Raw genomic sequence first — 26,507 nt, forward strand, 5'->3', positions numbered from 1 at the left:
CCAAGTCGTAGTCTGGGCTACGCACGAGCAGAGCTGCGGATCCAAAAATTGGAAGGCAGCTTATCTAATCGGCGGAGTGGCCCAAACTCACCCAGAGAAGACGGGTGTTCCGCCGTGTCGGTCCCGCCCGAGAGTCCCCCACGGGCGCCGGAGCCTCAGGCCTAAAGCGATTTCAAAGCAATAGACGGTACAAAATGGACCGATGACAATTGAGTGGTGACCTGGCATGACATGATTTTGACTTGTGCATCGCCTCTATTCGCCCTCTCTGATAGTTAAATCTGCTAGTTCCTGCACGTTCAATGAGGAGCAGGTCTCTCCGCTATCTACGTGGGATCTCCGGCATCGCCCTCTTCGGCTCAGCAGGCGCACATTTCGCTCACCAGCGGCGGCGAACGGACAATCCTTCCCTTAATTCCTCTCAAGAACACAACTCATCTAAGAATCCGAAGATGACGGTGGATCAGAAATTTGAGGTTCGTCATTGTCTCCCGCCGACTCTGAAGCCCGAGATGGACGCTGTTTTCACACCGAGCAACGGCGGCCTATAATCGCACCAAGGAGGCGCTGCTTCACGGTCACTCAGGAGGTCGAGTGTGGCTAATGAAACGCCCCGCGACCAACAGGCCCTTTTTGCGGTTCCTATGACCTGCGAAGGCTGCGTCAAGGACGTTTCAGACTCGCTCTACAAAGTCGCTGGCATTTCCAAGGTCGAGGCAAATTTGAAGGACCAGCTCGTCAGAGTTGAAGGCACAGGTATGGGCTCGACAGGCCGCGGTGTTTCGTTTTGCTCCTCGCGATACGCTGTGTCGCGATGAGTCACCCGTGTGGGCTGGCACGGGAGAGGGCCCGGGTGATTGGCATGAGGCGCGTCTCTTGACCGGCTGCTGATTTACGGCATAATGTTACAGCACCACCATCAGCTGTTGTCGCGACGATCGAGGCCACTGGTAGGGATGCAATCCTGAGAGGGTCGGGGACATCAGGTAGTGAGTTGCATCCCGCCCGACCACATGGTGTTCATGCTCTTCCCCTAATCCATGCATATATGGTGTTTGCAAACCATATGATAAAAAAAGCTTATCTCCTTGGAATGCATTCCGTGGACACGCAACCGCACGATCATGCCGTGGCTGAGTGCATATGCTGACCCCTGGCCTCACTCCTCTCATCAATTGCAGGCTCGGCAGTCAGTATACTTGAGACATATGCCCAGCTCAAGGAGGAGCGAGACCAAGTTCCCGACCACCAGAAGAACAGAGAGGTGAGAGGCCTCGCGCGCATGGTCGAGGTGTCCAAGACGGTGACGCTCGTGGACCTGACACTGCGCGGCGTCGAGCCTGGTACCTACCGGGCCACCATCCGCGATTACGGCAACTTGGCGGACGGTGCATCCTCAACGGGGCCAGTTTGGAAGGGCGATCTCACAAGCCAGCCGGATCAGAAGGACCAAGTGAGAGGAGAACTCGGCAAGGTAGAAATCGGTCCAGACGGTCGGGGCAGCATATTTCTCGACCGGCCATTCCAGGTGTGGGAGGTTATTGGGCATGCCTTTGTCGTGACCCGTCAGGATGAGGCAGGGGGCAAAGCTTTGCAGAACGACGAGAACACCGTTGTCGGCGTGATTGCACGGAGCGCTGGGGTGTGGGATAACGACAAGACTGTGTGCTCCTGCACCGGTAAGACGCTGTGGGAGGAGAGAAAGGATGAGGTCAAGAACGGCATGCTGTAAGCACACAAGTTTTCAGCGCTGCGGAGCGAGCACTCGTATCAGTTGCTGTGGTGTTGAGTCTTCGAAGGGTTCATTGAGACGCAATATGATGATCATTCTTGTCAAGCATACGATTCCTCTCGTAGTTTGCAGGACTGATGAGACGAGATGCTGATGCTGACGCCTGTTCGTCTCATGAGGAGGGAGCAATATCGATCGCCGATAGTTTTCGACCAAGCATGAGCAACCTGCAATTCTTGTGCGCAGATCCAAAGCAAGTTACCTGCGCTCGGCACATTCAAACGTGCCTGACTCTGGTCTCCGGGAACTTTGACAGGGCACGCCAATTTGGTAAAGGCATGAAATGAAAGCCGTGTTACCTGGTCATGTTGCCCAGGCAGGATATCCATCGCCTTCAGACGAGCCAAGCATGGCATGTTTTCAAGCTGACAAGTCATCCGCGTCCCAGTATGATGGTAACGAATGCCAATCTGTACTCAAAAAGGAGAGCACTGCCAACCGACAAGCGGTGGTATGTCATGTTGAGACGACAACACTAGGCAAACTTGGCTAGGCAAGGAGTATTTTGTGACGGTCATGGTGATGCGGCTGACAAGGGCCCCGCTGTTCAAGCAAAGCCGAATCATCGAGTATGATGGCTAGTAGGAGATGCTGCAACATGCCGCCGGCCGAAGACATGGCCTGCCAAATCCGAATATGAGCGGCGGAAAAGTCCAGACCTCTCTCGATCTGACGTCGGACTTGCCCATGGTTCCCGATCACTAACGCCAGGATGCCAGGATGAGCGCAGCTTGCTTGTCAGTAGGGAAAAAAGTCGAGGCCTCGAGGCGGATCTTGTCGCAGGGGAAACAAGAATGAAGGTCCTTCTCCACCCATTACAGACCGGAAGCAGATTCTCCCAGAAGGTGGGCATGGGAATATGAGACGAAGGTCCAGCATTTGACAAGGGGTGGTGCCTGTCCCTACCAGCGTCAGAAGTCTTGTCGCAGAGCCAAGGTTGCGGCTGATGGCAGCCTGAGGAGGGTTCATCGCTGTAGTCGGTCGCCTTGGTCTTGCACTGAGACCGCGATCAACCGTTTCGACTCAGTCGATGCAGCCCTTGGGAAAGTTTCGAAAGTCTTCGCAGACTACCTCGCCACGAATCTTGTCGAAATCTTAGCTTTTTGGATTGCCGTATCCATGGTTTGTGTAGTGGTCGGCATCCTGAAGTAGAGCACGTGCCGAGGCATTGCTGCGCCCAAGAGAGCCGCAGTAAGGTTCCAAGAGCTGGTTGTTAGGCTTTGAGTTCTGTCGATGTTGATCACGGAGAACGGGGCGGACAAGTCGGCGGCCCCGAATGCAACGAGGCCGAGAAACACTGTAACGCTGTGGATTTACAGGGAAAACAGGGCAAGACCTCAGATCGTCCAAGTCTGAGGTTCCGTACCACTCTTTCCCGCGAACCGTGGTCGAAGGCGGTTGCGGGACACCAGCGACTTCAGCCTGGCCATGACAGTAGACCAAAACCTGGCGAGTCTGACTCGGTATCGTTGCTGACAGGATGCTCCCGATGGGATTCAGGTGCTCGTTATGCTGTCTGGTCAAGGGATGTCGGCCCACTTGGCTGTTTGGCAAAGAGCTGTGGCCGGAAGTTGCGCGTTCTCAGGTGCGTTCAAGTCGGCTGCAAAACGTCAAATTCAAACCCCTAAACGGAGCTTGCATTTGCAGATCTTGCATGCGGGAGGATCAAAGGGAAAAGACCTCCCCCAAGCGTTCACCAAGTGTACGGCGTAGTGGTTGCGGTACGGGCTTCTAGTTACTTAGGTACCCTTCAAACACCTGCAGGGGAAGCGAGTTTCGCAGGTTCTCCATTCGTACCACAGTATTGTTATGCACCGGTGTGTTCAAATGTTGTGGAGCCCCAATATGGGAGCAGCCGAAGGTCACACCGTGCATTACCCCAAAATGTAACCCTATCGACGAACGAAGAAGCCGATGGGTAGTTTCTTCGTCCGACTGCTGTGCGCAGACCGTTCGTTTGGACTTATCCGTCAAACATTGAAATGAGAGAAGCATGCGGTGCTGTGTCAGAGTCTCAAGGTCGCAGTAGACATGGTCAGACTGCTGGAGGGCCCGAGAGCTATGTCAGGCGTTCGTCGTGAAGTCGTATCACGCAGCCAAGGAGGACTCTTTTGGGCGAGGGACAATGCACCTGCATGTGAAGAATGCTTATTCCCTCCGAGGGCATCATCCGAAGACGCGAGTGCTTCAGCTCAGTTGGCCGCACGTTGTGTTGATGAATGCAGCGGATGTTCTGTTCTCACCTCCATAATAAATTGTCAAATATACTGCTTGAGCACATTGAAATGTGTTCTGCCGCGGTCAAGAGCATAGATCCGGAAGAGCAAAGCAGATTGGCTCCACAGTGGGCTCTTGCCGGGCAGACTTTGCCGATAGAGTTTGCGTGGACACGTGGGATCTCAATCGTCAATCCGCCGGGGATCTCTTCACCACTGGCCACAATGTGGTCTGTGACGGCCCCAGGTGCTGCTTGTCAGCTCGTCTCGGTGCGAGTACGAATGGGTGGTGAGTGGTGTCCACGACGGTCCGAAAATAGGGTGTGATACCGGCTGCATTTTGGGCCTGCGTGGGTGTCGCCCACAGCATTGCAGCCGGCCACGCGTGGCCTAGTTACAAGTATTGCCGTCCCGTCCGTGATCTCCATTTATCCGATGTTGTGGAGCTTTGGCGGTCTTTGCAAAGAAGTCCACCTTCACGATGTCGTCGGGGCAAGTGCCGTCTGGCATGCGTGACGACGACGACGACGACGACGACGAGAAGACAGGCGTATTCACCACATCCCGCTGTGCCCCTTGGGTGCATGTTCACCAGAAGCAGACTTCCTTCGAGAAAGTCCATGGAAGTAGAGCGCCACAGAAACTGCCATCGGCAAATGCGGACGCTGGAGTCGGACTGCAGCAGTTGTTGGTTGTTAGCTTGCGGGAAGGTACCGATGTGCTGGTGCTTGCCTGCTTTGGTGTCTGCTGTGTGTCCCCAAAGAGGAAAGAGGGGGTAGGCCTAGGCTTGAACAATAAGCGCCGAGCAGGGCAGGAGTGGCCCGCCCAGATGCGCTCCAGACCAATCGAGCGCCCTAGGACCCTGCAACGACTGGGTGCATTGAGCCCAGCCAAGCCTTCGATCGGCGAGGGCGTCAACATTCAGACCGACCTGTGACAACCTATATCGACGTGGCGTTATCGACGATCCCATGGGTGGTGGTGCTATGGGACACCACCAGCCAGCAGCCAGCCTGCACTCGCCCAAGAAGAGATGGCAGGGCGGCCGTAGGTGATTGTGACTGCGTGTTCCTCGTCAGGGATTCTGCTTGGGCTGGCTCGCACCGCGCAGAGGACGACGCTATCTACGGTATGATGGATGCCAGATGTCTGGCTTAGCTCCATCGACCAAATATATGCACATTCATCTCGTTATTGCATGCGCAGACAGGCGCTCTCCACACTGCCAACGGTCCAATGTTGCCATGTGGCTTGCAGCGTCACCAGAGTGGTCAGTCCCAGTGCTCCATCGACGCAACAACGCACAGCTGGTCACCACTAGTGAGCCTGCCAACACCATCATCAAAGCTCAAGGCCCCCAGTCGGGGTGAGGCAACTTGGCGGGCGGCTGGAGTCAAATTTGACAGGCTGTGCATGCCGTCCTGAGACGTACACCACGAGGTTATTTTCGGCTGCTCCTCGCCCAGTGGCTGGCATCGACAGCTTGGGGGCGGGTCGAATGACATCGACCAAGATTTGCCAACCTGGTGGTGCGGTGCCTGTTACTCGTGCCCGGCACTTGTCGACAGGCTCCCTGGGATTGGGTCGAGGGCGCGTCGGTTGTGTCGGGCCTCCCCTCCATCTCCTCCTTCCCTAACGTTCGATGCCGGCGAGAAAACATTCGATGGTGTTTGATCACATCGAGGAAACCTGGCTTTGGGGAAAGGGCCATGACTGCTTGTTTGTTTCCCACTGGCCGTCCATGAACAGCTCGTGATCTTGGGGGCAGATCGTGGCCCCGGACACTTGAGACGTGGCAGCTCGGGGCCTCACAGGCTGCATCAACCTCAACTGTCCGTCTGTCAGTCCACCTATCTGTCGAGCGCGAAAACAAACAGGAAAAAAGGCCACGGCAAAACGAAAGTATCTCCCCAGACAGTGCCCAGCTGTGGCGTTTGAGATGCACCCCCTGGACGTCCTCAGTCCGCTGTCAATGGCCAGGGCCCCCTGTCCCGGCCTCGAGCGTCTCAGGCCCGCCAGCTCCCCTTGCGCCCCCAGACCCCTTGCCCACAGGGAGTGGCTCACTCAGTCACACCAGCTGGCTCGAGGCTGCTTCATCGTTCTGAGTGAGGTCCACGCACAGGCACCGTCAGGCGGTTTGAGACGGGCAGGTCCTGTTGGTGGTGTTTGAGGGAGGGTGGCCGCGGGATCAAGGGCAGATCATGAACTGGGATCTGGTGCTGGTGCTACAGCTCGTGCATGATATACCTGTGTACATGCCCCCTGCCACGCAAAGAGCCGTCCGCACACGACTACCGCACCTCTGCCACTTTTTTCTCCCCGATCCAGCTGCAGAGCACGCCTGGCGCACCGTTCCCTCTTACTTCTCCCATCCCTCCGGTTAGGCGCTGGCTTGTCGTCCACCATCCACTCATTTCCCTCCACACGCTCCTCTTCGATCAGAGCAGCCGCCCTGCAACCATTGAGCAACCAACCCCCTCTTCCAGCTCCCCACCCCCTCGACATCCATTTCCAGTCCTTTCCGACAGACACGCCTCCGCAATCAGACGAGAGTTGCCAGATTCTGAGTTCTTGGAATCCCTTGGGTCAGCTGGTCGTCGCATCGTTGAAACTTCTAGTGCCGGCACACGAACAAGACTGACGGATTCGGGCTGGAACCTACATCTATACAACCCACCCACTACGCACAATCTCACACCAGCCATACAATCTCCGCGGCCTATCCTCTGCATCTCGTACCTACATACTCATTTTATTGCCTGCACATCAGGCATATTCTGCTCAACCAAGGCCCGCCAAACCGATAACCGGTCTATTTTTACCTGCCGTGTGGATCGGACACTCCCGACCTTCTCTTTCGGACTTGGAATACGCCGATCAGAGAAATTCCCACCGAGCGGGAATTCGAGGGACGCTAGAACATCCCACAGAGGTCCCGCGCAACTGAATCTCTTGACAGCGCCAATTGAATCCCTGTGTCGAGATCAATCAAATCGAACGGCTTGCTGCACGGGAGGAATCACACGCCAAGTGCCCGCTAGTGGGGTGATCTATTGGTGAAGGACGGAGCAATTGTGAAGAACGGCTTGGTACGGCGGGGACATCTCTCACCACCTCCATCGGTCCTTTACATCACACCGACTAAAATCCGTTAACAAACGAGCCGAGTCAACCGCTACATCTTGATCTTCCCGGAACTTCGCCTGGAACCCACCCGCCTGCTTAATTGACCAGTAGATCTGCAGTGGAGGTGAAGTCCTCGCAACCCTTTCCCCAGAAGGCCCCACCGACTCGCGTCTTCACATTTGCCCAGCGCTTTCAAGACTACGCGGCGTGGAGAACCGACCTCGCACAAACGGGCACGAGGCCATAGACGTTCGTCGACCGCACGCGAACGCCTGCCTCTATTCCTCCCCTTCACACAAGACACAAAATCGTGCTCTGAGCAAACATGTCTCTAAAACAGGTTTGTCGCAATCGCACAAAGCTTTCTAGTAATGCATATGCTGATGGTCTCTGCAGGAAATAGAAAGTTGGGTCTCCGCCCTCGCGCGGTACGACAACAACGAGTTCGACGAGGCATTGAAGGACTTTGAGCCAATTGCCGACACGTCAAAGATTCTCTTCAACATGGGCGTGATTCACGCCACACTGGGAGAACACGAAAAGGCCGTGAGTCTGCCCGCAACTTTATCAGATCATGATCTGCCATGCGAACTGTGCTGACTCGCTTCCTCAGGTCGAGTGTTACCAGCGTGCTATCCGCCTGGACCAGTATCTTGCTGTTGCGTATTTCCAACAAGGTGTCTCGAACTTCCTTCTGGGCGACTTTGAAGAGGCATTGGCAAACTTCAACGACACACTGCTCTACCTTCGCGGCAACACAATGATCGACTACGCGCAGCTGGGGCTGCTGTTCAAGCTCTACTCTTGCGAGGTCCTCTTCAACCGAGGTCTGTGCTACATCTATTTGCAACAGAAGGATGCTGGTATGCAAGATTTGTCGTACGCAGTGAAGGAAAAGGTGGTGGAGGATCACAATGTCATCGACGAAGCCATCCGAGAGGAGGCAGAGGTAACTTTTACACGCACATATCCGTTACAAACAATATCTAACTAGTCCATTCAATAGGGTTACACTGTGTTCTCAATCCCGGTTGGAGTCGTCTACCGGCCGAACGAGGCCAAGGTCAGGAACCTGAAGACGAAGGACTACCTTGGAAAGGCTCGCCTGGTTGCGGCTTCAGATCGAGCCAATGCATTCACTGGCTTCGCTGGTTCCGAAATCAAGAATGTAAGTTTTCTCTAGACTGCCACGATTCATGCGTGCAACGTCACTTCTCTGTGGCGAAGTCATTGCGACTCTCTTGCTGACTCGAGATTCAAAAACCAGGCTGGCAAAGCGGATGTGAAGGACGACAGACCGGCTGACAATATCTCTTTCGCCGCTACTAACCTCGTCAAACCTAATCTCGCGAGCAGAGCGCGGCAAGATGGAGGGTCAGGGGCGCCACAAGGGTCGAACAATGTCTTCCCCCCTACACCTCCTCCGGAGAACGACAAGCCCAGCGGACAACTTCCTTCTCGAGGTGCTTCTGTGCGCAATGGCCCGAAACCCATGCCTGCGAAACTCAACATTGAAAGAGCAAGGAATCAGGACAGGTACGAGAAGGCGAACTCTCCTCAGGACAGGTACCAGTCTCCGCAGGACAGACGCCCGCAACCGTCGCGAGCGCCTTCCAACGCCACGAGTCGCACCTATTCCCAGAGAGATCGGACAAGAAGGTCCCCGGTCGACGATGATGATGCCTACCCCGACGATTTGTACGACATGTATGGTGCAGGATCTCGCCGGTCGAATGGACGCCGTAATCAGCAACGTTATATTGATGAAGAGGACGACGATGGCAGCGACTACGACGGAGGATCTATCGACGAGGGGGACTTTGAGATGATGAACCCTCGACGCGGAACTGGATCTCTGTCGAACTCAGGCTCATCACGAGCTCAGTCGAGAAGACCCGAAGCCCGCAAGGTCAGGGTCAAAGTGCACGCCGACGATGTTCGCTACATCATGGTCGGAACCGCGGTGGAATTTCCCGATCTGGTGGATCGGGTTCGCGACAAGTTTGGACTGCGTCGTCGTTTCAAGATCAAGGTCCGAGACGAGGACTCACCTCAGGATATGATTACGATGGGCGACCAAGACGACCTTGAAATGGTCATGATGGGCGTCAAATCGCAGGCTCGCAAACAGCGGCTCGAGGTTGGAAAATTGGAGGTGAGTACAGTACGGCACCACACGTACTACGGAGACATGCTGACAACCTATTAGATATGGATCCAGGAGATCAACTGATTTGATGAGGTGGACGGCCGGCAATATACCCCAACAGCATAAAGTGTTCTCACGACATAATGATGGATTACTTCCTTTCTTACAACGTCTCTATCACATGATATTTTTACAATGGGACCTGAAAAGGACTTTTCTTCACTCTTACACTCGAACACACAAAATCTAGCATCAACAGCGTACGAGCATCTATCTAGATCTGGTTTGATCAGGCGCAATGGCGAACTATGCTTGACTGAACGATCAGTCTCTGGTCTCTCAGTCTTGTATATGTTCTTGTATCTGTTTGTGTACAATCTTAATTTCTTAACAACAGGAGAGGAGAGGAGAGGCTCGGGCCTGGATGGGAAGGACAGGACCCTGGTCCATTGGTTACATAAATCAGTTTACGCTGAGACAGACGGTCATTCGTCGTTTTCTTTGTCACGAACTATAAACTTTCTTTTTTCCTTCGAGATTCTTCCCTGTGAACGGGTGGCTTGGGCCACCTGGTGGTGGCAGCATGACGGCGATGACGATGATCTACAGCGCATCCGCCCCGGGTGGCCCGTCGTCCGTCCGATCGCATACGACAGCGCCCGCGTTTCAGGGGTTAACATATCACAGACTCGTTGTGTTTCAAGACCCCCTTCCGCACCTCCCGTGGGCAGCCATCAGCCCTGGACGCTATTGGCTTTCGGCCTAGGAGAACGAAAACAACCACTTGACTCTCTTCTCTCTTGTCACTGCCGCAAAAGTAGGGATGATTGCTATTTATTTTCGTATCCTGAGTTCCCTCGGGGAAACAAAACGAGGCCTTGATGCGCGGCTGTCATCCGCTTGCTGCCTCCTGATAGGCTCTCGCGCACCTTCTCCTCGTCTGTGCGTCCGTGGAAGCACTTCCTGGCATGTGTTGTGGCTGAGGAATCATCATGAAGACAAGTTGCTGTTGCTATGGGACAGATGATCACATATGAGCTAGGTTAAGTTCACACTCGTGTAGCGCTGCGAATGCCTTCCGAAATTGTGTATACCCCAGCAGGCATCATGGCATGCCGGAATAGGAAGTGATATGGCTTGCGTCCCTTCTCTCCGTTCTATATATGGCATTCAAGAACATGAGGTGGTGAGCTACATGCATGCGCAAGTTGAAATGGCCTCCCTGCGGATCAGAGATAAGTCAAGCTCAGATGACGGGCCGCTTCACTGCACGATGTCTCCTTGTACGAAAGCTGAATTCCTTTAATCGCAGGTTTCCTAAGGATGTCATGAGACACAGCACCATCTAAGAGGTATAATACAACAGTGAACCGTATACGCCTCGAGCCAATCCCCCCAAACCCCCACCGAAACGTCGAATGAATGCCACAATACCCCTGCCTATCAAATAATAGTATATTCATTCCTTCTCCTCTTCCGTCGATGAGAGTCGTATCCGCTCAGCAACGGCCGTGTCCGCGTCCTGCATCATGCGCCGTGTGACCTCAGCTCGGAATATCTGACGAACAGCTGGTCCTTGAAGTGAGAATGCCTTATCCCCTTAGGTCTCATCTCGGCAAATGTATCCAAGGCCTGCTTGACCCCGAGCCCGCACCGCTCGACCAGGTAGCAAACTATGAAATATCCAGTCCGATTGAAGCCATAGTGGCAGTGCACGCCGATGGCGTACTCAGCGCTCTCGGCCCAGCCCTCCTCGGCTGCCCGAGTCCTGTGCTTCTCGCGCAGCCTATCCACGAGCTTGATAAACTCGTCCACCTCGTGGTCTGTCGGCGGGATCTTGGACACGGTCGGGAACTTGTGGTACCTCACACCGGCGCGCTCGAGCCCCGCCGGATCGTACACAGGCGTATCTTTTGAGATGTCAATCACATCCTTCACGATGTCACCCCATTTCTCGGCAAATTTGACGGGCGAGTGTTCGTCGTCGACCTCTCGGAATGTTTTCATCGCGCGGAAAACGCCTGCAATAGGCTTTGAGACCGGTTCGACGCCCTGCCATTTGGCCAGGTTCTTCACATCCCACTTCGACTCCTTGTTCAGATACTGCAGCTGCCAGCTACGAGATAGCCTGCCTGTGACATGCTGCGAGAGAAAGTCCGAGATGATGGATGCGAGAATGTGGGAACAGTCCTGGGTGTAGACCATGGCGTGCGTCCCACGCGGCAAGATCATGGATTTTACCATTTTTTCGGGGTGCTGAGGCTGGGAAGGAAGGCCAACGGCTGGTGGCTCTTGGGGCGTAGAAGGGTCCTCGAAAGTGTCATCGTCGTTGGTCTTCTTCTTCTTCTGTCGAAGGAAGTCCTCGTCCCGTATCTCTTCGATGCGACGGGCTGGCGTCGAAGTCGCCATGGTGGTATCGACCGGAGCAGCGGCATCCACAATGGGCTGGATGCTCTCGTTTGCGCCGTCTAGTGAAGGAGCTGTTCCTGCGTTCAAAACCTCAACGATCTTGTCGATTGCCTCAGGCGGTGTCACAGTGTCGTTGCCCCCTCCGAGCAGAAAACAAGGCACGTTAAGCGAGGCCCAGACCTCTTTGCCTGCGATGCCGCCCTTCGGAACGCCGTGCTCGTACACCGGTAGGCTGCCCCACGCCATCCTCCGCCAGACCGGAGTCCTGCTTTGACGATTGAAGCGGAATTGAGAATTTTTAGACTCGATGTCTGCCTCCGCTCCGACGAATCTCCTGACGCTGGCACTTTCAGCTCCTCCGCGGGCATCCCATGCCCTCCATAGATCGAAAATCTGTGTAGGTATCCAGAGCAACTTTCTGAATGTGTTCACTTGCGCCTCCGTAGGCGGCCCAGCGGGCGGACAAATGGCCACAAGACCAACTACGTGGTCAGCCACCTGGCTCGAGCCGGGAGAAGCGAGACGCGCTGAGAGTGCGCAGCCCATGCTATGGCCGATCAGAATGACCCCTTGGCCGGGTTTCTCATCTCGATATTCATTAATGATCGTGTCCAGCAACTCGACCAGCGCTTCATTCGTATACGCATCCCATGATGTCGGTGCGAACTCAGAAACACCGCAGCCTGGCAGGTCTACCGCAAGGCACGAGGAGTTGTGCGTCAGGCTCTTCAGCAAAGGGTGGAACTGCGCCACAGATCCACCGAGTCCGTGGACGAATACCAACAGCGGCAAAGGGGCCGGGTCTTTCGGCATCTCATCCAGCTTGGCGTGAGGGTGGAAGAAAACGCGAACGCCAGGATAGACAAAGCGGCTTGTGCTGAAAGACCTCACCTCGGAGTTATTCCTGAGGAGGTCGGGGTCTGTTGTTCTCGCGTCTGTCGGCTTCGTTAGTTCATAGGGGCTCCAAAGATTTCACTGGGGTACTGACCATGGTTTCCTGACTGAGGACTGGGTGTATGAGCCTGGGTTGGACTCGTTGACGCCATGCGTTTCCAGCACCAGAGCGTTAAGATTGCGGCAAAGGCAGCGGTCGCCGAAAGGACCGTGGCACGAGAACCGGAATTAGGGAGCACCTGGATCTGTTGGATCAGGTTGCTGATGGCCTTGCCGGCTTTGGTGTTGCCAACAACGGAGCCGCTTGAGCTGGCCATGTCTGTGAGTCAGACAGAGCCGCGAGACTGAATGAGACCTGAGAGAAAAGCACTACAGAAGACCTAAGGAGATGAAAAGAAGAAGATATCGCTTCTAGCCTGCTTTTGAGTGCGCCTGACGACGCTTCAAGGAGGAGAGTGGAACAAGCAGGCAGAGATCCAAGCCGTGACCCACAGCATGACAGAACCTTGGACGCAATGGTGAGCAATACGCACACGAGGGCAGCGAGGGAAGGCGAGGACAGCAAGCCTTCCGAGCTGGGAATGGGAAGTCGCAACGGCTTTCTAGGTCCCGTCAGGTACTGCTTGGAGAGCTTGGAGAGAGTGGTCTCTACTGGAGAGGTCTTCTGTTATCTCGACTTGCGACTGATGTGATGCTGAGCTACCGATGCCGTAGATCCGGGGTTGAGCTATTGCTCCCTCGCTTTGCATGCCAGGGGTCGAAACAAGACAGTCAAATAGCCACACACGTGGCTGTAGTCAATACGGCTGAGTGATGTTGAGAGGCGACGGGTGAAGTGGGATATATTGTGAATGTCAGGTGTGTTCTGGTGATAAGCAGTCCGGGGCTGCGCTTGCTGCAGTGGGACGGTGAAAACGCAAAAGTACGGGTTATCGATGTCATACAGTAGCTCCCGGTGTCAGCCGCGAACCAGTCGTTCGCGCACTTACTTCAACGTGTTCCAGACAGTCGGCCGCCATTGGACATAACAATTCCTCCTGTCTCTATCAAAGCCAGGCTTTTATTTTTTTTATCTGTTGACTAAATTTTGCACGACTCAAGGTTTCATGTGGTGCCACGATGAGCCCTCTGCGAAGTATTTGATGGCTGTCATCGCTAGTACGTGGTTGCAATTCAATTGCATCAGATAAGTTCGTGTACATTTCAAATGCGCTCGATCGAAAGGCGACTTGGCAAATGAATCGCTCCACCGACCAGATCCCAATTTTGTGTCACCTCTGCTCCCTCTCATAGCACTCATACTCGAGGCCCAGCAGTGTTCACACTGGTGGTCGTTTCCTGATGGCTGTTCGGCTATTGAGCGTATAGAACTCCGAGTCGATTATCCAGGCTCCCTCATCGGAACAGCACGACGCAGTACAGACCATGGGTCTATGGAATACTGCAGTGAGAGAAGCGCTATGCCATGCAAACTCAGATGTCCCACGCAGGCTCCCTAAGCCCTCAGCGGCCAGGAAGCTTCATGTACAAGAGTAGACACTGCACTGCTTCACAGTAATGAATCTGAGACCACTAGTCGTAGTTGGCCCCGATGCCCTCCCTCCATCCAATGGGTATCAGCGCCGCGGCAACTTCGTCAACTCCCCTCTCCGTGGCCAGCATATTGAACTGAGATGCCGCGTTCCTGGTGTCGAGAACCTCGACGCGCAGTCCCAGGCTGCCAAGGTACTTCCTCGTCGCCGGGCTCAGGGGCCGCATCTCTGGGCCTAGACCCAGTATGATCAGATCTGCAATTGACACCCCAAGTCAGCCATCATGTCTCTCAATACCGTGCCTACGAGCCGGTACAAATGTGTGGTTCGTAGTGTGTCATACCAGGCCGAGGCCAGAGCAGGTCCAGCACCGCGAACGCCTCCTCGCGGACCTCCCATTGTCCCTTGGCATTGACGAGTCTCATGTCCGGACCCCAGGGCTGCCACGCGAAGGCCTCGCCGCCCACGAGCATCACCCCGTTGCCGTCGTAGATCGAGACCCCGCTGTTGAGCTTGAACCCGTCAGACGAGCAGATGTCGACCGAGGTCGAGGGTGCCGGTGTCTGGCCTAGCATGTCCATGCGCGAGAAGTCGGTCGTCGGCGGCGCATCGGGGATCTCCTCGTCGTTGTGGGCTCGGGACCGCTTAGCCGGTCGGGCAGCGGAGGTGTGCAGCGCAGCACATTGCCGTGTCGGGGACGTCGTGGGTGGTGTCCTTGACCGTGGTCGACTGCTGAGGTGGGACGATGCCAGAGGTGGCAGTGGGAGGTGCAGGCTCCTTGCTTGCCTCGGCGCGAAGCCTTGCAACAGGCTTCGGCCAGTTGCTGCAAAGGGTCGCAGTACCGTTCTGGGGCCTACGCTTAGGGCCATCATGTAGGTGTTGTTGAATTTGGCGAGATGGCCGACATACTGGGCAGAAAGTTGCGTTGCGGAGGAAAGCAAAGATTGATCGAAAGCAGAGCTCTTTCCCCACGTCATTGACCGTCATGGGTTAGCCTGCCGCACCCCTACGACTCGAGGCACGGCTTGTTTTGCCGACAACTACATCAATTCTAGGTGCCTAGGTATGCATGTATGTGGCATATTTGTACCGAACACGGGCGGTGTTTGGTTAAGGGAAGGATGCATGTACGACTCAAGTTCTGAGATGGTGGACAGGGTGATATACAATTCGAGCTTCGGGTCGCACACAGGATTACCTAGGTACATAGTCGACCAGAGTGCTTCACTGGAACCGACGCATCCAGTCCAGACCAGTCCAGCGCTGCATGGACTGTCACATAGCCCATGATGCCGAGGCGCTCGGTTTGTCTTTTGACGACTCGATGGTCTGTATCATTGCGATCATCAAGACGCTGTAAAGCAAGCCCCTAAGAACAGAGAAACAGCGGTTGATGCCCTTGCTGTCCCGTTGCGAGATTTCACGCAGCCCTTTTATTTCCCGGGTAACACCTGAGCCAGGATCAAGACCGTCCAAGATCCGCCTCTGCTTGCGTGACCGTCCATTCCCTTGTACCCGCACCGCTAAAGGAACCCTCCTTGACCAACACCAGTTTACTTCTTCTTGGGACCCTGCTCCGCCTCCTTGAGCACCTTCTTGACGATCTTCTGCTCCTCGATGAGGAAGGCACGGACGATACGGTCGCGCACGCAGTTACCGCATCGTGAGCCACCGTATGCTCGCTGGACGGTCTTCTTGGGCTTGGAGATCTGGGCGTACTCGCGGGGGCGCAGGGCGGGGACCTGATCACATTATTCATATTAGCCGGTGTCCCAGGTGCTTGTGAGCCAGATGTGCCTGTCATCTCTTGCGGCAGGGTGCGGTTTTGAGCCAGGCGAGGTCCGGAGGGCAAACGGTCCGCGTAGTTGGCTGTGATTTCCTCCACATTTCGTCCATGCAAATTCTCAGTACGGCCATTTCTTTCCTCTGGATCGATGTCGGTTTGCAATATTATCGCTCAGGGTGTTGTCGCAGTCGTGGAATTTTCGTGCACTGTGACGGATCCTCCCGGTTTGCCCTCCTCGATTCCATACCGCTCACTCGCCGATCGACAAGGGAGGTTGACTTACGCCAGGCAGCTTGGTGCCACAGTCACCGCACTTGGGGGCAGTTCCTCGCTTCTTGATGTGAAGAATGCGCGACTCGCCACCAGGGGTCTTGACGATACGGGTCCGGTTCGAGGTGGTGTTGTAGCTGCAGGAGGGGACATTCGGTCAGTATTTGCACTTCTCTCCTAATCCGAGGCACGGCTCAGATTAATTCGGGTTCCAAGAATCCTCACCCGTTACGGCGTCTGTAAGTCACACGAGTGCCGGCCATTTTGTCGGTTTTTGATGTCGTCGCAGAGGTTGACTTTCTGGCAAACGTGGGTCTTTCTGGTGGTCGAGGGCGCAAGAGGTTGACGGAGTTTTGAAGTGGCAGCCCTGCTAGGATTTTTTGTGGTGGTTAAGCTCGGGCCACATTTTCTCCAGCCAGCCGATAATGGGCAGGTGCGGTGTGGGTCGTGCCTGCTCAAAAATCGAAAATGAAATGTGGCTGCTGTGGCTGTGCTGTCGGTCCCCCCCCCCCAGTGTAATTCTGCCGCGCTTGGTGCAGATAAGGCAAAAGTTTATGTTCAGGGGCTAGACGCTACTGCCTCCTGTTTCGTTCCTTCTGGGTAGGAGACTGCATACGAGGCTGGCAGCGCCCATCCCCAACGTTGAATCATTGCAGGCCTTCTTTTGGAATACGGGGATTCGCACCTGCAAAAATGGAGGATACACCGGTACATCACCAGCACTAAACCACATGAGAAATCAGCACCTAACACCCAAATCCAACAGCCACACCCAATTTACACACCCAATTCACATAAATTAGGTATGTGGATTAGGTGTGTAGGTATTGGGTATTAGGTGTGTAAGTATTTGGGTATTAGGTGTGTAGGTATTGGGTGTGTAGGTATTGGGTGTTAGGTGTGTAGGTGTTGGGTGTGGGTGTGTGCTCTGATTAGCTGTAGCTATGGCATGAGTTGATGATGTACCGGTGTACCCTCCGTTTTTGCAGGTGCGAATCTCCGTATTCTTCTTTTCAGATTTATTTGCTTTTCACATCACCACATACTGAACTCTGAACATCTAGGCTTTTGTCTCTGATCTCAAATTCCAGGCCATACCTTACATAGGACAACTCGACGCGGTGAAATCATGTGAGATCTGAGAGATCTGAGGAATCTGAGAGAGCGTGGCTGCGACAAGCCCGTCTACGGTAACGTCTTTGATCCGACTCCTGGTAGCTACATAATGAGCACCTCCTCTGGAGACCATTATTGTATGAGAGCTCCATTGAGCCTCTCTGGCCACGTTGTTTCTCCCTGTCCAGATGTTGGCCCTCCCTCGCTGGGCTTCTCGCCAGCCTTTCCGTCTCCGCAGTTTGCATGCTCGGCCTCTCCGAGCTTGGTTGTCCACACTAGGCCGGAAGACCCAGAATAACCCCGTCTTCTTCATAATTGACGTTTCTTCGTCTAACCCGTCATCATGGCCGGAGGCTGTGCGCCAAGTCGGGCATGTCCAACCTGAGTGGCGCCCTTGATCCTCAGCCTGCGGTCTGCATCGGCATGACCACACCGCGATTCTATGATCGCAAGTGCTCAATGGATCCATGCATCAAATCCGCCACCCTGAACGCCTGACGCCTCAATGATAACAGCAGCAACCGTTCCTTAGCCGTTGGTTGTCAACCAGTCAGGGTCATCTCTTGCCCGCCACGGCTTGATGCCCTTGGGGTTGTCCTTCCGGCTCTGTTTCGCATGCTCGAGGACCTTCGCGGTCTCCTCGTTCGTAGCTGCCTGCTTGTAGTCTTTGATCTCGCCGTACGCGGATTTCGTAGTTTCTTGAAGGGCCGAGAAGGTCGCTTCGGCTATTTGCGCTGGTCAGCGAAGAGCGGTCGTTGGGATGAGGCACCGGTCAACATACGGGAGGCATGCATGGAAAGGGGTTCCATTGCCCTAGGAATGGTCGAGCGCAAGTTCCGCATCTATCGGGGATCGCACAGTTAGCAGGCGACTCTAGCGACTCTGGGTGGACATGCTGGGCGAGGACTTACCTGGTGGTGGAGTTCACCCAGTCGCTTCAGCGCTTGCTCGATTTCGGCCTCATCCCACTGCTGTCCTGCAGCTGCTTTCTGGTTTGGGATGGCCATGGTGATGGTGGGATTGGGAGCGGTGTTGGCTCGCTGGGCATGCGATCTGACGCCTCTGGATTGGGAGGATCAAGACCAAGGACTCTCTGGTCTTGTTCTGTCACGCGAAGGAGTAGGAAGGGCTCGGCATCCCGGAAAACGCCCAAGATTAAATTGGGGTTTGGGCAAAACCACCGTGATGGCCACAAGGGGCCGACTTCTACTGTCTGCAGTGAATTGACTGATTGTCAAACCCTCGATTGTCAAGCTAATCAGGCTTGACAGAAGTGATCAGAGCTCGGTTACCTAGATGGGCACTGAGGTCAGACAGTGCGCATTCGGTCGGTCAGTCAGCCAGTCAGTCAGTCAGTCTATTCCGCCCGTCAGTCAGTAGACAGCTTGGGTTGCAGTCAGCTCCCACCTACCCCCAGCTTTCCTGTCAGGCCTGCCCGGCTTGTTTCTGGCCCCGCCCCTGCTGCGACGGCGATAAGGGGGGATGAGCTGATAAGCAGTGGCCACCTGCGCAGCCAGGCGACCAAACAGCCTGGCCAGCCTGGGAAGAATGTTCCACCGAGAGTGGCCAGCACCTGCAGAGGCTTGGTTTTCTCCGGGCTTGATCCAATCTTCTGTTGACGGTTCGAGCTACCTAACCAGTCAAACTCCTGCAGCAAGACTGGCCAGGCCCCCCGAGAAAAAAAAAAAAAAAAAAAAACAAAGCTCACCACCCCCGAGAAAAAGTCCTGGTTCGCTCGCTGGTTGACTCGACTCCGACTGCCGTACCACCCTCTCTCTCCCTCGACACGGCGACAAAACCCTGCAAACACACGCAGACGGCACACCACCAGCCCCGAGCTTCCTCACACCTGGGCATTCTCCTGCTGCACGTTGCGACACGCCTAGGTCCGGACTTGCCTGACGGCTCAGGCATACTCGACCAATCAGCCCGCCTGCCAGACCGGCTTGCAGTTCCACCTTAGTCCACGCGAGGTTGCAGCATGGACCGGATGATTGGCTGGGCCGATGACAGCGTACCTAGCGGGCTCCCAAGCATCGCTCACGACGACAACACAGTTCCAGTTGGCACTGTCCAACCATCCCATGCCTCATACCATCCGCACCATACATCCCACCCTTTCTCTCAACCTCCTGCACAACATCACCATCCTGCTGTAGCAGGTGGTTATGGACATCAACACTGGCAGCCGGTCCAGCCGCCGCATGTGAACAGTGTCCAGCAGCAGCAGCAACAACAACACCAACAACAACAACAACATCAGCAGCAGCAGCAGCAGCAACAGCAACAGCAGCAGCAGCAACAGGCACAGCAGCAGCAGCAGCAGCAGCAGCAGGCGCAGCAACAGCTACCGCCATCTCGCCCAGCCTCGACCATCCCGATACCAACCTCCACGCCGGTGCCTGTTTCCCTTCCGCCAGCTGCACCGACCTCGTCCACGCCTGTGTCTGTGCCCGCCCCGGCGCCGCAATCTCAGCCGCGACAAACCAAGAAGCGGAAACTGAACGATCAGAGGCAGCAGCAGCAGCAACAGCAACAACAAGCTGCCGCCGGCCCTTCCACCTCCACTACCGATCGACTTGGTCTCCTGCAGACAAACCTGCCTTCGCCGGCTCCTTCGGCATCGGTGCCAACCCCTCCGCCTCCCGCGAACCAACAGGCATCGCAATCGACCCCCACAGTAGCCACATCCTCCAAGCAGAGTGCACCTCCCCAGACGCCTCAGAACTGGTCTCTCTCCCAGGCCCGTCGAGTGCTCCGCGAACCTCGTCCTCCGCGATGCCTACCTCTCCTGCGCCGGCACTGGCACCCCCGCCCGAAGGCATTTATCGATCATTCGAAGACCTCTTGACTGCCGTACAACGAGTGGCAAAGGATCAGGGATACGGGGTCGTGAAGCTCCGGTCGAGCAATTACCGCGAGGGAAAGCCGACGCGCTTCGACCTGGTGTGTGATCGTGGAGGAGTGAAGTACAGCAGTACTGCCAAGAAGCGTAACCCAAGCACGCGCAAGGTCGACTGTCCGTGGCGTGGCAAGGCCGTGTGTGAGGTGCAGCTGGGAAATCAATGGCGTTTCGTCGTGCAAGAGTCACGGCATAACCACGAACCTCGCGTGCCTACCGCACCGCCAGGGCAAGAGAACACGCCGGTTGCGCAGAGCATTCGAAGCTTGACCAACAAAATTGACCGCATGACCCACGAGATGTCCCAGGGCTTCACCAGGTTAGAGTCCCGGTTAGAAAGCATGGAGAAGCGCATCGAATCGTTCGAGCAAAGTCAGCAGAGCCAGTTGAGCCAACAGAATCAACAGACCCAGCAGAACCAGCAGAGCCATCACAACCACATGATTCAAAACCGCGTTCCCATGATGAGCGCACCTCCTGGGATCTTGGACGGCAGGATGAACCAAATGGAAGCCCGCATGGAAGCCATTGAAAGGGGCGGCATGGAGATGCAGCTGGGCGACATGGATGCGACGACGAGACTGCTCACGGGGTCGACCATGTAGAATGTGGAGGATTACCCGGAACTCTGACTATCCAGTGACCTCAGCCGCCGCTGATGCTAGTATACACTCCCATGAAGCTGAGCAAGGATAGCACATAGGGCGATGTACATTTTCAACGGGCGACGAGAGCTTCAGGCACCTACCGTGCACGTGGAACCGAGCAAGGTCGGATTCCGGCAATACATCAATTCATGCGCATTGCAAGGGTCGGCTACGGAGTACATGGTTGTTCTTTGATTTTCTTTTCACGGGTGGTGATTACGGAAGGTTGGCTTGAGGCGTTGCTAGGATAACAAACCGTTCGGGCTCGGGCGGAGTCGTCTGTGGCGAGATTGAGTATGTTTCCAAAGACATAAGGCCGCAACACGGCGTCAAGGTGTGAGGTCAGCACCCCATTATCACTGGTGTCGAGTCTATCGACTGCATGTAGATGTCGGAACCGAAGGGAAATCTTACACTGTATATATTTACCGCGGTCTCGGGGATTCCCGTCTATCCAGGTTAACATTTGCAGTTCATCACCTCAAAGGCTTCCCAGTTCGTGACCGGATCCTCGACTGCTTGTGGATTTACCCAGGAAAAGAAGCCCCATCGTCGATCGGCAGGACCGCTTGCTCGTCAATATAGTCCAGAACACTCGGTCTCTGAACAGCCATGCAAGTGGCGTGCAGAGCTTTTTGAGCAAAAGTACGTGAATGGGAGAGTATTCCAATGACTGTGTCTTATCCGGGACGGACATCTGGAGATCACCTCCAAGTCGGACACTGTCGTGTAGGACGTAGTACAGCCACTCATAACTATACAGGCATACATACATCTCGACCGCTCGGAATACCGACCTCACAAGATGGATAAGTTAAGTCTTCTCTCTACAGATTTCTTTGCTTTATTCAGCTGCCCTGTCCAGTGCCATGGCACCAAATGATTCACGGCTGGCTTGAGAAACGCCGTACGAGAGTGTCCCTTGCGAGTGCACACCCCCGGCAGAGGACAGACCATGTATACGGTCGACACCGGGCACAGTGTGGGATTTCCGCCCGCAGGTTGGCGCCGTGCGCCTGGGATCGGTACCGGGCCCCGCGGTTCCGCCTCGGTGTGAGCCGATCTCAAGCGGAATCCCGGGAGCGACTAACCACTGGCACCGGGCGGCCCTCACACAAAGTGTGAGCTTTCTGGGGTCGCACGCATCACGCGCATAGGAGAGTACCACGGCAGCAGCCAGGAGAGGTGGCTCGCTTGCTGGGCTGGGGTGATGAGGCTGACGCCGGTTTTGCAAATGCTTCTTCCGAGATACCTGCCTCATCATCGCCAGGCCGTGACATCTTGTTGATATCCAAGACCTAGATGCTATATGACAACGTTTCCGCCTCTCTGAGACGACTGAACACGTACCCGGAAGACAAATTAGCCCCGGATCAGTCAATGCTCCTCGAAAATGCCACCCTGATGACATATTCAGAAGAGTAATTGAGGCGCCTCTTTTCCCACGTCTGTACTTTGCACCTCTTCGGCATCGGGTATCGCAGCTCAGCTGCCAGTCGTCTTGACCCGCGCGGCTGCTGCCATGGAATGATAGTCGTACATGGCATCCCGGCAGAAAGGTGAGCTCACTTGTGTCCCTCAAGGTCGGCTTGGTCGTCAACCACCGTCGCATCTGCACCTGGCAGCAGGGATCACCACGGCGACACTGTCTGCGCCGGGCCGATGCTGACCAGGAAGGCAAGAGTTGTTTGCGCGCGGCAGCACCCGTTCAGGCCCGTTTTCTTGAGCGCCAGAGGCCAACTCGCTCATGCGATGCAGGCGTCCTTTCCTCGGGGGCCAGGTCACAATGCGCCGGCGCTGACATGTTTGCCGAGGCCGAGGCCGGCTTTGGCGGGAGTGGAGCCCAGGGAAGTGGGAGGAGCCGCGCGGGACGGCCTCTGGGACCTTGTTAGGAGGACCCGCTAAATGCTGCACTGATGGGCCTGGCCGCCAGAGCAACCGTCCAATTGGGCCGTGGGTGATTTCAAATGCTTTGTCAATCGCCCAAGACTCGGCACTAAGTATCAAGACGCATGAGAGCCTCGGGAGGTTCTCTGTTGTGAAAAGTTCACATCATAGACTAGACGGTTTCTCTTGAGACTCATTCGGTCGCTTATTCTAAACAGTGAATACTTCTTTCCGTCTGTGTAACTCTGCCTAACCTCTCCCATGCGCTCCATTCTCTCGGCCGAGAGAGCTTCTATACATTATTGTGTACGGATTCTTCAGAGGGGCATTTATCATAGATCAACTTCATTGGCATTTGGACTGAGGCCAGTGCAACAGGCTTGTATTCTCTCCTCCTCATCTTACACCCGACAAACAAGTCTGTCTCATCTACCATCTCACAACTCACCACGCCGCACCTTCAGCAACATGCCAGAGGTACCTGCGCAAGAAGCGCTAAATGCCGTGGAGAGCCAATGTCCCGAGGAGACAGGATCCGGCAAGGCTGAGGCCTCAACTTCCACCGACTCGAAATCAGAGCCAGCCCTGCCGCCATTGTCTGGTCACGAATTCAAGCAATACAACCGGCTGGCCGAACATATGAATTACTTTGTGAGTTGACTTCCCTTTTATCTAATACTTTCCATCTATCCAAGTACGTTTCTAATTCTAGATCTAGCACGAACATTTTCGCCAGACATGGAACCTCTTGTACACCGCAGCCTCGTCCGGTCGCAGGCCAGCCGGGATGAGCCTGAAGCAGTACATCGACCAGGGGCTGGAGTTCATCTCTCATCTCACAGCACACCACAACATCGAGGAAACTTATATCTTCCCGATTCTGGCCCGCAAGATGCCTGAGTTCCAGAGCAACGGCAAGGGAAAGCGCGCCGCCGAGCTCCTCCAGCAGCACAAGGAGATCCACAAGGGTATGGATGTCTTTCAAGAATATCTAAGCAAGTGCCGGAACAGAGAGGTCGACCTGGAAATGAGTGTCCTAAAGGCCAAAATGGACACCTGGGGCGGAGTCTTGTGGAAGCACCTCGACCAGGAGGTGGAAACCCTCGGAGCTGAGAACATGCGCAAGCATTGGACGATCGAGGAGATCCGGAGAATACCGATGTGAGGCGGACGACTTCACCTGACTTGTCAGCAAATGAGAGAACTGCCAGAGAAGCAAGTCCTCGCCCGCGGTCGGAGCTGCTGTGGCATCGCCTAGGCGATCCCCGGGCCTCAGGCCTTTGGCTCGACGACAATCTCTTCCACCATGACCACCTTGCCGCCAGTGCCTCTAGAGTCTGGGGTTGTGTTGACCTCTCGTATAGTTGAAGACTGGCTGTCAAAAGAAATAGCGCGAGACACAAAAGATGGTGTTGGGGCGAGGACAAGCCTCGGTGGCTCGTCAGAGAACGAGGTTATGATTGACCTCTCTCTCGGCTGCCTGTGGTCTCCCGCGAAAAAGACGAGTGGCGCCAGTTTGGCGAAGAGGGGTCGCAGTGAAGGCATTGATAGACACACGATGCTGATGCTGCATTCCAGAATGCTCCACATCAGGGGTTCGGCGAGATCATCTAGCGGTAGAGATCAGTCGGCTGGCATCCATAAATGGGGGAAGTGCGCTTACATGAAATGTCAGAAGTGTTGTAGAGCTTATGTATGTACGTTAACTTCACAACACTCGCAAAGACAGCACTAGAGACGTCAGCCAAAATACACCCACATGCATCAAGATATTGAGAATCACCAAGACATGGGAATGGGGGTAGAAACTTACGACCCACCAACAATGAAAAGGAGACAAGCTCCGACTTTCTGCTTCCGAGGAAGGCCGAGTCGCAGGAAGTACGGAAGTGGCGCCGTACACAATACCACGTCCGTAATGATGTTCACAGTTGTGCTTGCGTACAGAAAGGTCGGAAACTGGTAACACTTCGCCTGTGCCCTGATGGTAGGGTCCCATGCGGCCTGTATGGGAAGACATACAAATATAGTCGCAATCACGGACACCACCAGCAGAGCCAGTGTTACGTTCAGCATCGCATACATCAGCTTGTGCAATCGGTCATGTGGAAATATGCGAAAGTACGAGCTGATGATGGACAGCTTTGCGAAGGCGATGGCGAAGCTGTAGAGGATGTGGCCGGCCCACATGAACTCGATTATATGCCTCAAGTCGATCCCTGCATCGATCAAGTCCGATGAATGTTGGCCGAGACCATGCATAGTTGCTGTACAGTATGAAGTGTCAACCGGATGGAGTGGACGAGAGGGTTTGGCTGCTTGAAGACTCAATTTACCTCCTAGGGACACCATGCAGAAGGACAAGGTGAAAGCTGCTGCCACCAAGACCAGGAAGTCGTCGGCAGAGAGACGATGAGGTGCCATCATCTTCTTAACTATGAGGCGGATCGCAATCACCACCGAGATGGTGGCCAGGCATCCCAACACAACGGCGGTGGTAAGTGCTGAATGATCTGACAAGGTGAGGCTGCCCTCTTGAGCAGGGGCATGATCGGACTGCCGGCGAACATTGTCCGACATGAGACGTGCGGGATGGCTGACATCTTCGCTCCCCATGTTGTCAGAAGCGGTTGCACATGAGGCGTGCAGGCCAAAAGAAATGGCTAGAGTGTAGAAATGGCAACATTTCAAGCTGGCGACTACGCATATATAAACCTCAACCAAAACGACTTGGGAAACAAGAGTAGAACACGCGCTTGTTCCAGCGTTTGAATAGAGCCCCAGCCAAGTCCTGAGGCCCTCAAGAAGGCCCAGATCGTGATTCAAGGATTAATAGCGGCCCTGGGATATGATACGGTAGACGATTTGTCCGACAACAAGATCGAATGGCAGAGGCGATCACATCCGACGGAAACCCAATATCCCCAAGGAAGCTTCTAGGCAATATGAGACGGGCCTAATGGCTCTTAAACAACCAGGAACAGTTCATGGCGCGGAATATGATGTTTCGGCGTCGAAGACTGCCACGTGTAAGCGAATCCAGATACCGAGATCACACTGGCGCGTTCGCGATTGGCCAGCAAGTGGCCAGCAAGGACCATCACAGCCACATGTTTAGTTGAGGCAGTCGTGATTCCGGCGCATCAATCGTTTTCTGCAGCATCTTGCTGGATGCTCCATGCGCATCACAGCGGTGATGGCATAACTTGAAGAGCGAGTTGAATGATGTAGACAGGAAGTTCTCCAACAGTGCCGACGGCCTCGAGGGCTAGTATCTTTTCGTTGACTGATCCCCTGCTTGGAGCGTCTCGGACTCTATGCCATATTCGACACCATGGTGGCTCGTCGCTTGTAGCAGACCAAGTGTAGGCGTCTGTTTCCATTATCCACGAAGGGCCTGGCGTGCCGGCAGATAAACTTAAGCTTTCTGCTCAACTTCCGAGGGCGCCATGCTAGACCATTTTCTTCCTCGCGAGCGGCCGTCAGCTGATGGTTTGCTTGGAGGTTCGAACTGCCATTAGTGACTGAGCTTAGCCTACAGGGATCGTGGATCGTAGGCCGAGTGTTTGACCAAGAAACATGCGGACAAACCTTGAGAACGGGCGTCGTGATCCGTCAAGGTAAGATTTCACATGGCAGCTCCACCACCGCGGTGGGACGTGTTTGGAGTACATGAGAGAGTTCGATGCGAACGAGTGATCATGTTGCTTGGCGTCCCAGCATTCCATGGTGAACCAGTGTTTCGCCAACGCTAAGACGCGAGGACGTGGGAAAAGCTCCG

The 26,507-nt window shown here is 54.9% G+C and overlaps 10 protein-coding genes across 10 annotated transcripts; 5 read left to right on the forward strand and 5 right to left on the reverse strand.

Annotated features, from left to right (window-relative positions):
- Nucleotides 1–452: 452 nt before the first annotated feature.
- INS49_006885 (uncharacterized protein) lies at nt 453–1,732 on the forward strand (the record flags this gene model as incomplete). Its single annotated transcript, XM_043167652.1, has 4 exons — nt 453–476; nt 627–756; nt 912–989; nt 1,182–1,732. 4 exons carry the CDS (start codon nt 453–455, stop codon nt 1,730–1,732), a joined length of 783 nt encoding a protein of 260 aa, XP_043028796.1.
- Nucleotides 1,733–4,489: 2,757 nt separating this feature from the next.
- Nucleotides 4,490–4,945, forward strand: INS49_006886 (uncharacterized protein; the record flags this gene model as incomplete). The annotated part of the gene is made up of 1 exon (XM_043167653.1): nt 4,490–4,945. The coding sequence occupies one exon, from the start codon at nt 4,490–4,492 to the stop codon at nt 4,943–4,945; it is 456 nt and encodes a 151-aa protein (XP_043028797.1).
- A 2,514-nt stretch (nt 4,946–7,459) lies between these two features.
- INS49_006887 (uncharacterized protein) lies at nt 7,460–9,367 on the forward strand (the record flags this gene model as incomplete). Its single annotated transcript, XM_043167654.1, has 6 exons — nt 7,460–7,474; nt 7,531–7,680; nt 7,748–8,083; nt 8,141–8,302; nt 8,402–9,289; nt 9,344–9,367. 6 exons carry the CDS (start codon nt 7,460–7,462, stop codon nt 9,365–9,367), a joined length of 1,575 nt encoding a protein of 524 aa, XP_043028798.1.
- A 1,443-nt stretch (nt 9,368–10,810) lies between these two features.
- Nucleotides 10,811–12,903, reverse strand: INS49_006888 (uncharacterized protein; the record flags this gene model as incomplete). The annotated part of the gene is made up of 2 exons (XM_043167655.1): nt 10,811–12,627; nt 12,681–12,903. 2 exons carry the CDS (start codon nt 12,901–12,903, stop codon nt 10,811–10,813), a joined length of 2,040 nt encoding a protein of 679 aa, XP_043028799.1.
- Nucleotides 12,904–14,158: 1,255 nt separating this feature from the next.
- INS49_006889 (uncharacterized protein) lies at nt 14,159–14,990 on the reverse strand (the record flags this gene model as incomplete). The annotated part of the gene is made up of 2 exons (XM_043167656.1): nt 14,159–14,373; nt 14,462–14,990. The coding sequence occupies 2 exons, from the start codon at nt 14,988–14,990 to the stop codon at nt 14,159–14,161; spliced, it is 744 nt and encodes a 247-aa protein (XP_043028800.1).
- Nucleotides 14,991–15,671: 681 nt separating this feature from the next.
- Nucleotides 15,672–16,437, reverse strand: INS49_006890 (uncharacterized protein; the record flags this gene model as incomplete). Its single annotated transcript, XM_043167657.1, has 3 exons — nt 15,672–15,860; nt 16,188–16,311; nt 16,400–16,437. 3 exons carry the CDS (start codon nt 16,435–16,437, stop codon nt 15,672–15,674), a joined length of 351 nt encoding a protein of 116 aa, XP_043028801.1.
- A 1,381-nt stretch (nt 16,438–17,818) lies between these two features.
- INS49_006891 (uncharacterized protein) lies at nt 17,819–18,297 on the reverse strand (the record flags this gene model as incomplete). The annotated part of the gene is made up of 3 exons (XM_043167658.1): nt 17,819–18,015; nt 18,072–18,132; nt 18,202–18,297. The coding sequence occupies 3 exons, from the start codon at nt 18,295–18,297 to the stop codon at nt 17,819–17,821; spliced, it is 354 nt and encodes a 117-aa protein (XP_043028802.1).
- Nucleotides 18,298–20,068: 1,771 nt separating this feature from the next.
- On the forward strand, nt 20,069–20,797 carry INS49_006892 (uncharacterized protein; the record flags this gene model as incomplete). Its single annotated transcript, XM_043167659.1, has 1 exon — nt 20,069–20,797. The coding sequence occupies one exon, from the start codon at nt 20,069–20,071 to the stop codon at nt 20,795–20,797; it is 729 nt and encodes a 242-aa protein (XP_043028803.1).
- A 2,397-nt stretch (nt 20,798–23,194) lies between these two features.
- Nucleotides 23,195–23,891, forward strand: INS49_006893 (uncharacterized protein; the record flags this gene model as incomplete). Its single annotated transcript, XM_043167660.1, has 2 exons — nt 23,195–23,377; nt 23,445–23,891. The coding sequence occupies 2 exons, from the start codon at nt 23,195–23,197 to the stop codon at nt 23,889–23,891; spliced, it is 630 nt and encodes a 209-aa protein (XP_043028804.1).
- Nucleotides 23,892–23,998: 107 nt separating this feature from the next.
- INS49_006894 (uncharacterized protein) lies at nt 23,999–25,342 on the reverse strand (the record flags this gene model as incomplete). Its single annotated transcript, XM_043167661.1, has 4 exons — nt 23,999–24,336; nt 24,390–24,457; nt 24,540–24,993; nt 25,063–25,342. 4 exons carry the CDS (start codon nt 25,340–25,342, stop codon nt 23,999–24,001), a joined length of 1,140 nt encoding a protein of 379 aa, XP_043028805.1.
- Between the last annotated feature and the right edge of the window lie 1,165 nt (nt 25,343–26,507).

Source organism: Diaporthe citri (assembly GCF_014595645.1).
Source record: "Diaporthe citri strain NFHF-8-4 chromosome Unknown scaffold_2, whole genome shotgun sequence".
NCBI classification, from domain to species: Eukaryota; Fungi; Ascomycota; class Sordariomycetes; order Diaporthales; family Diaporthaceae; genus Diaporthe; species Diaporthe citri.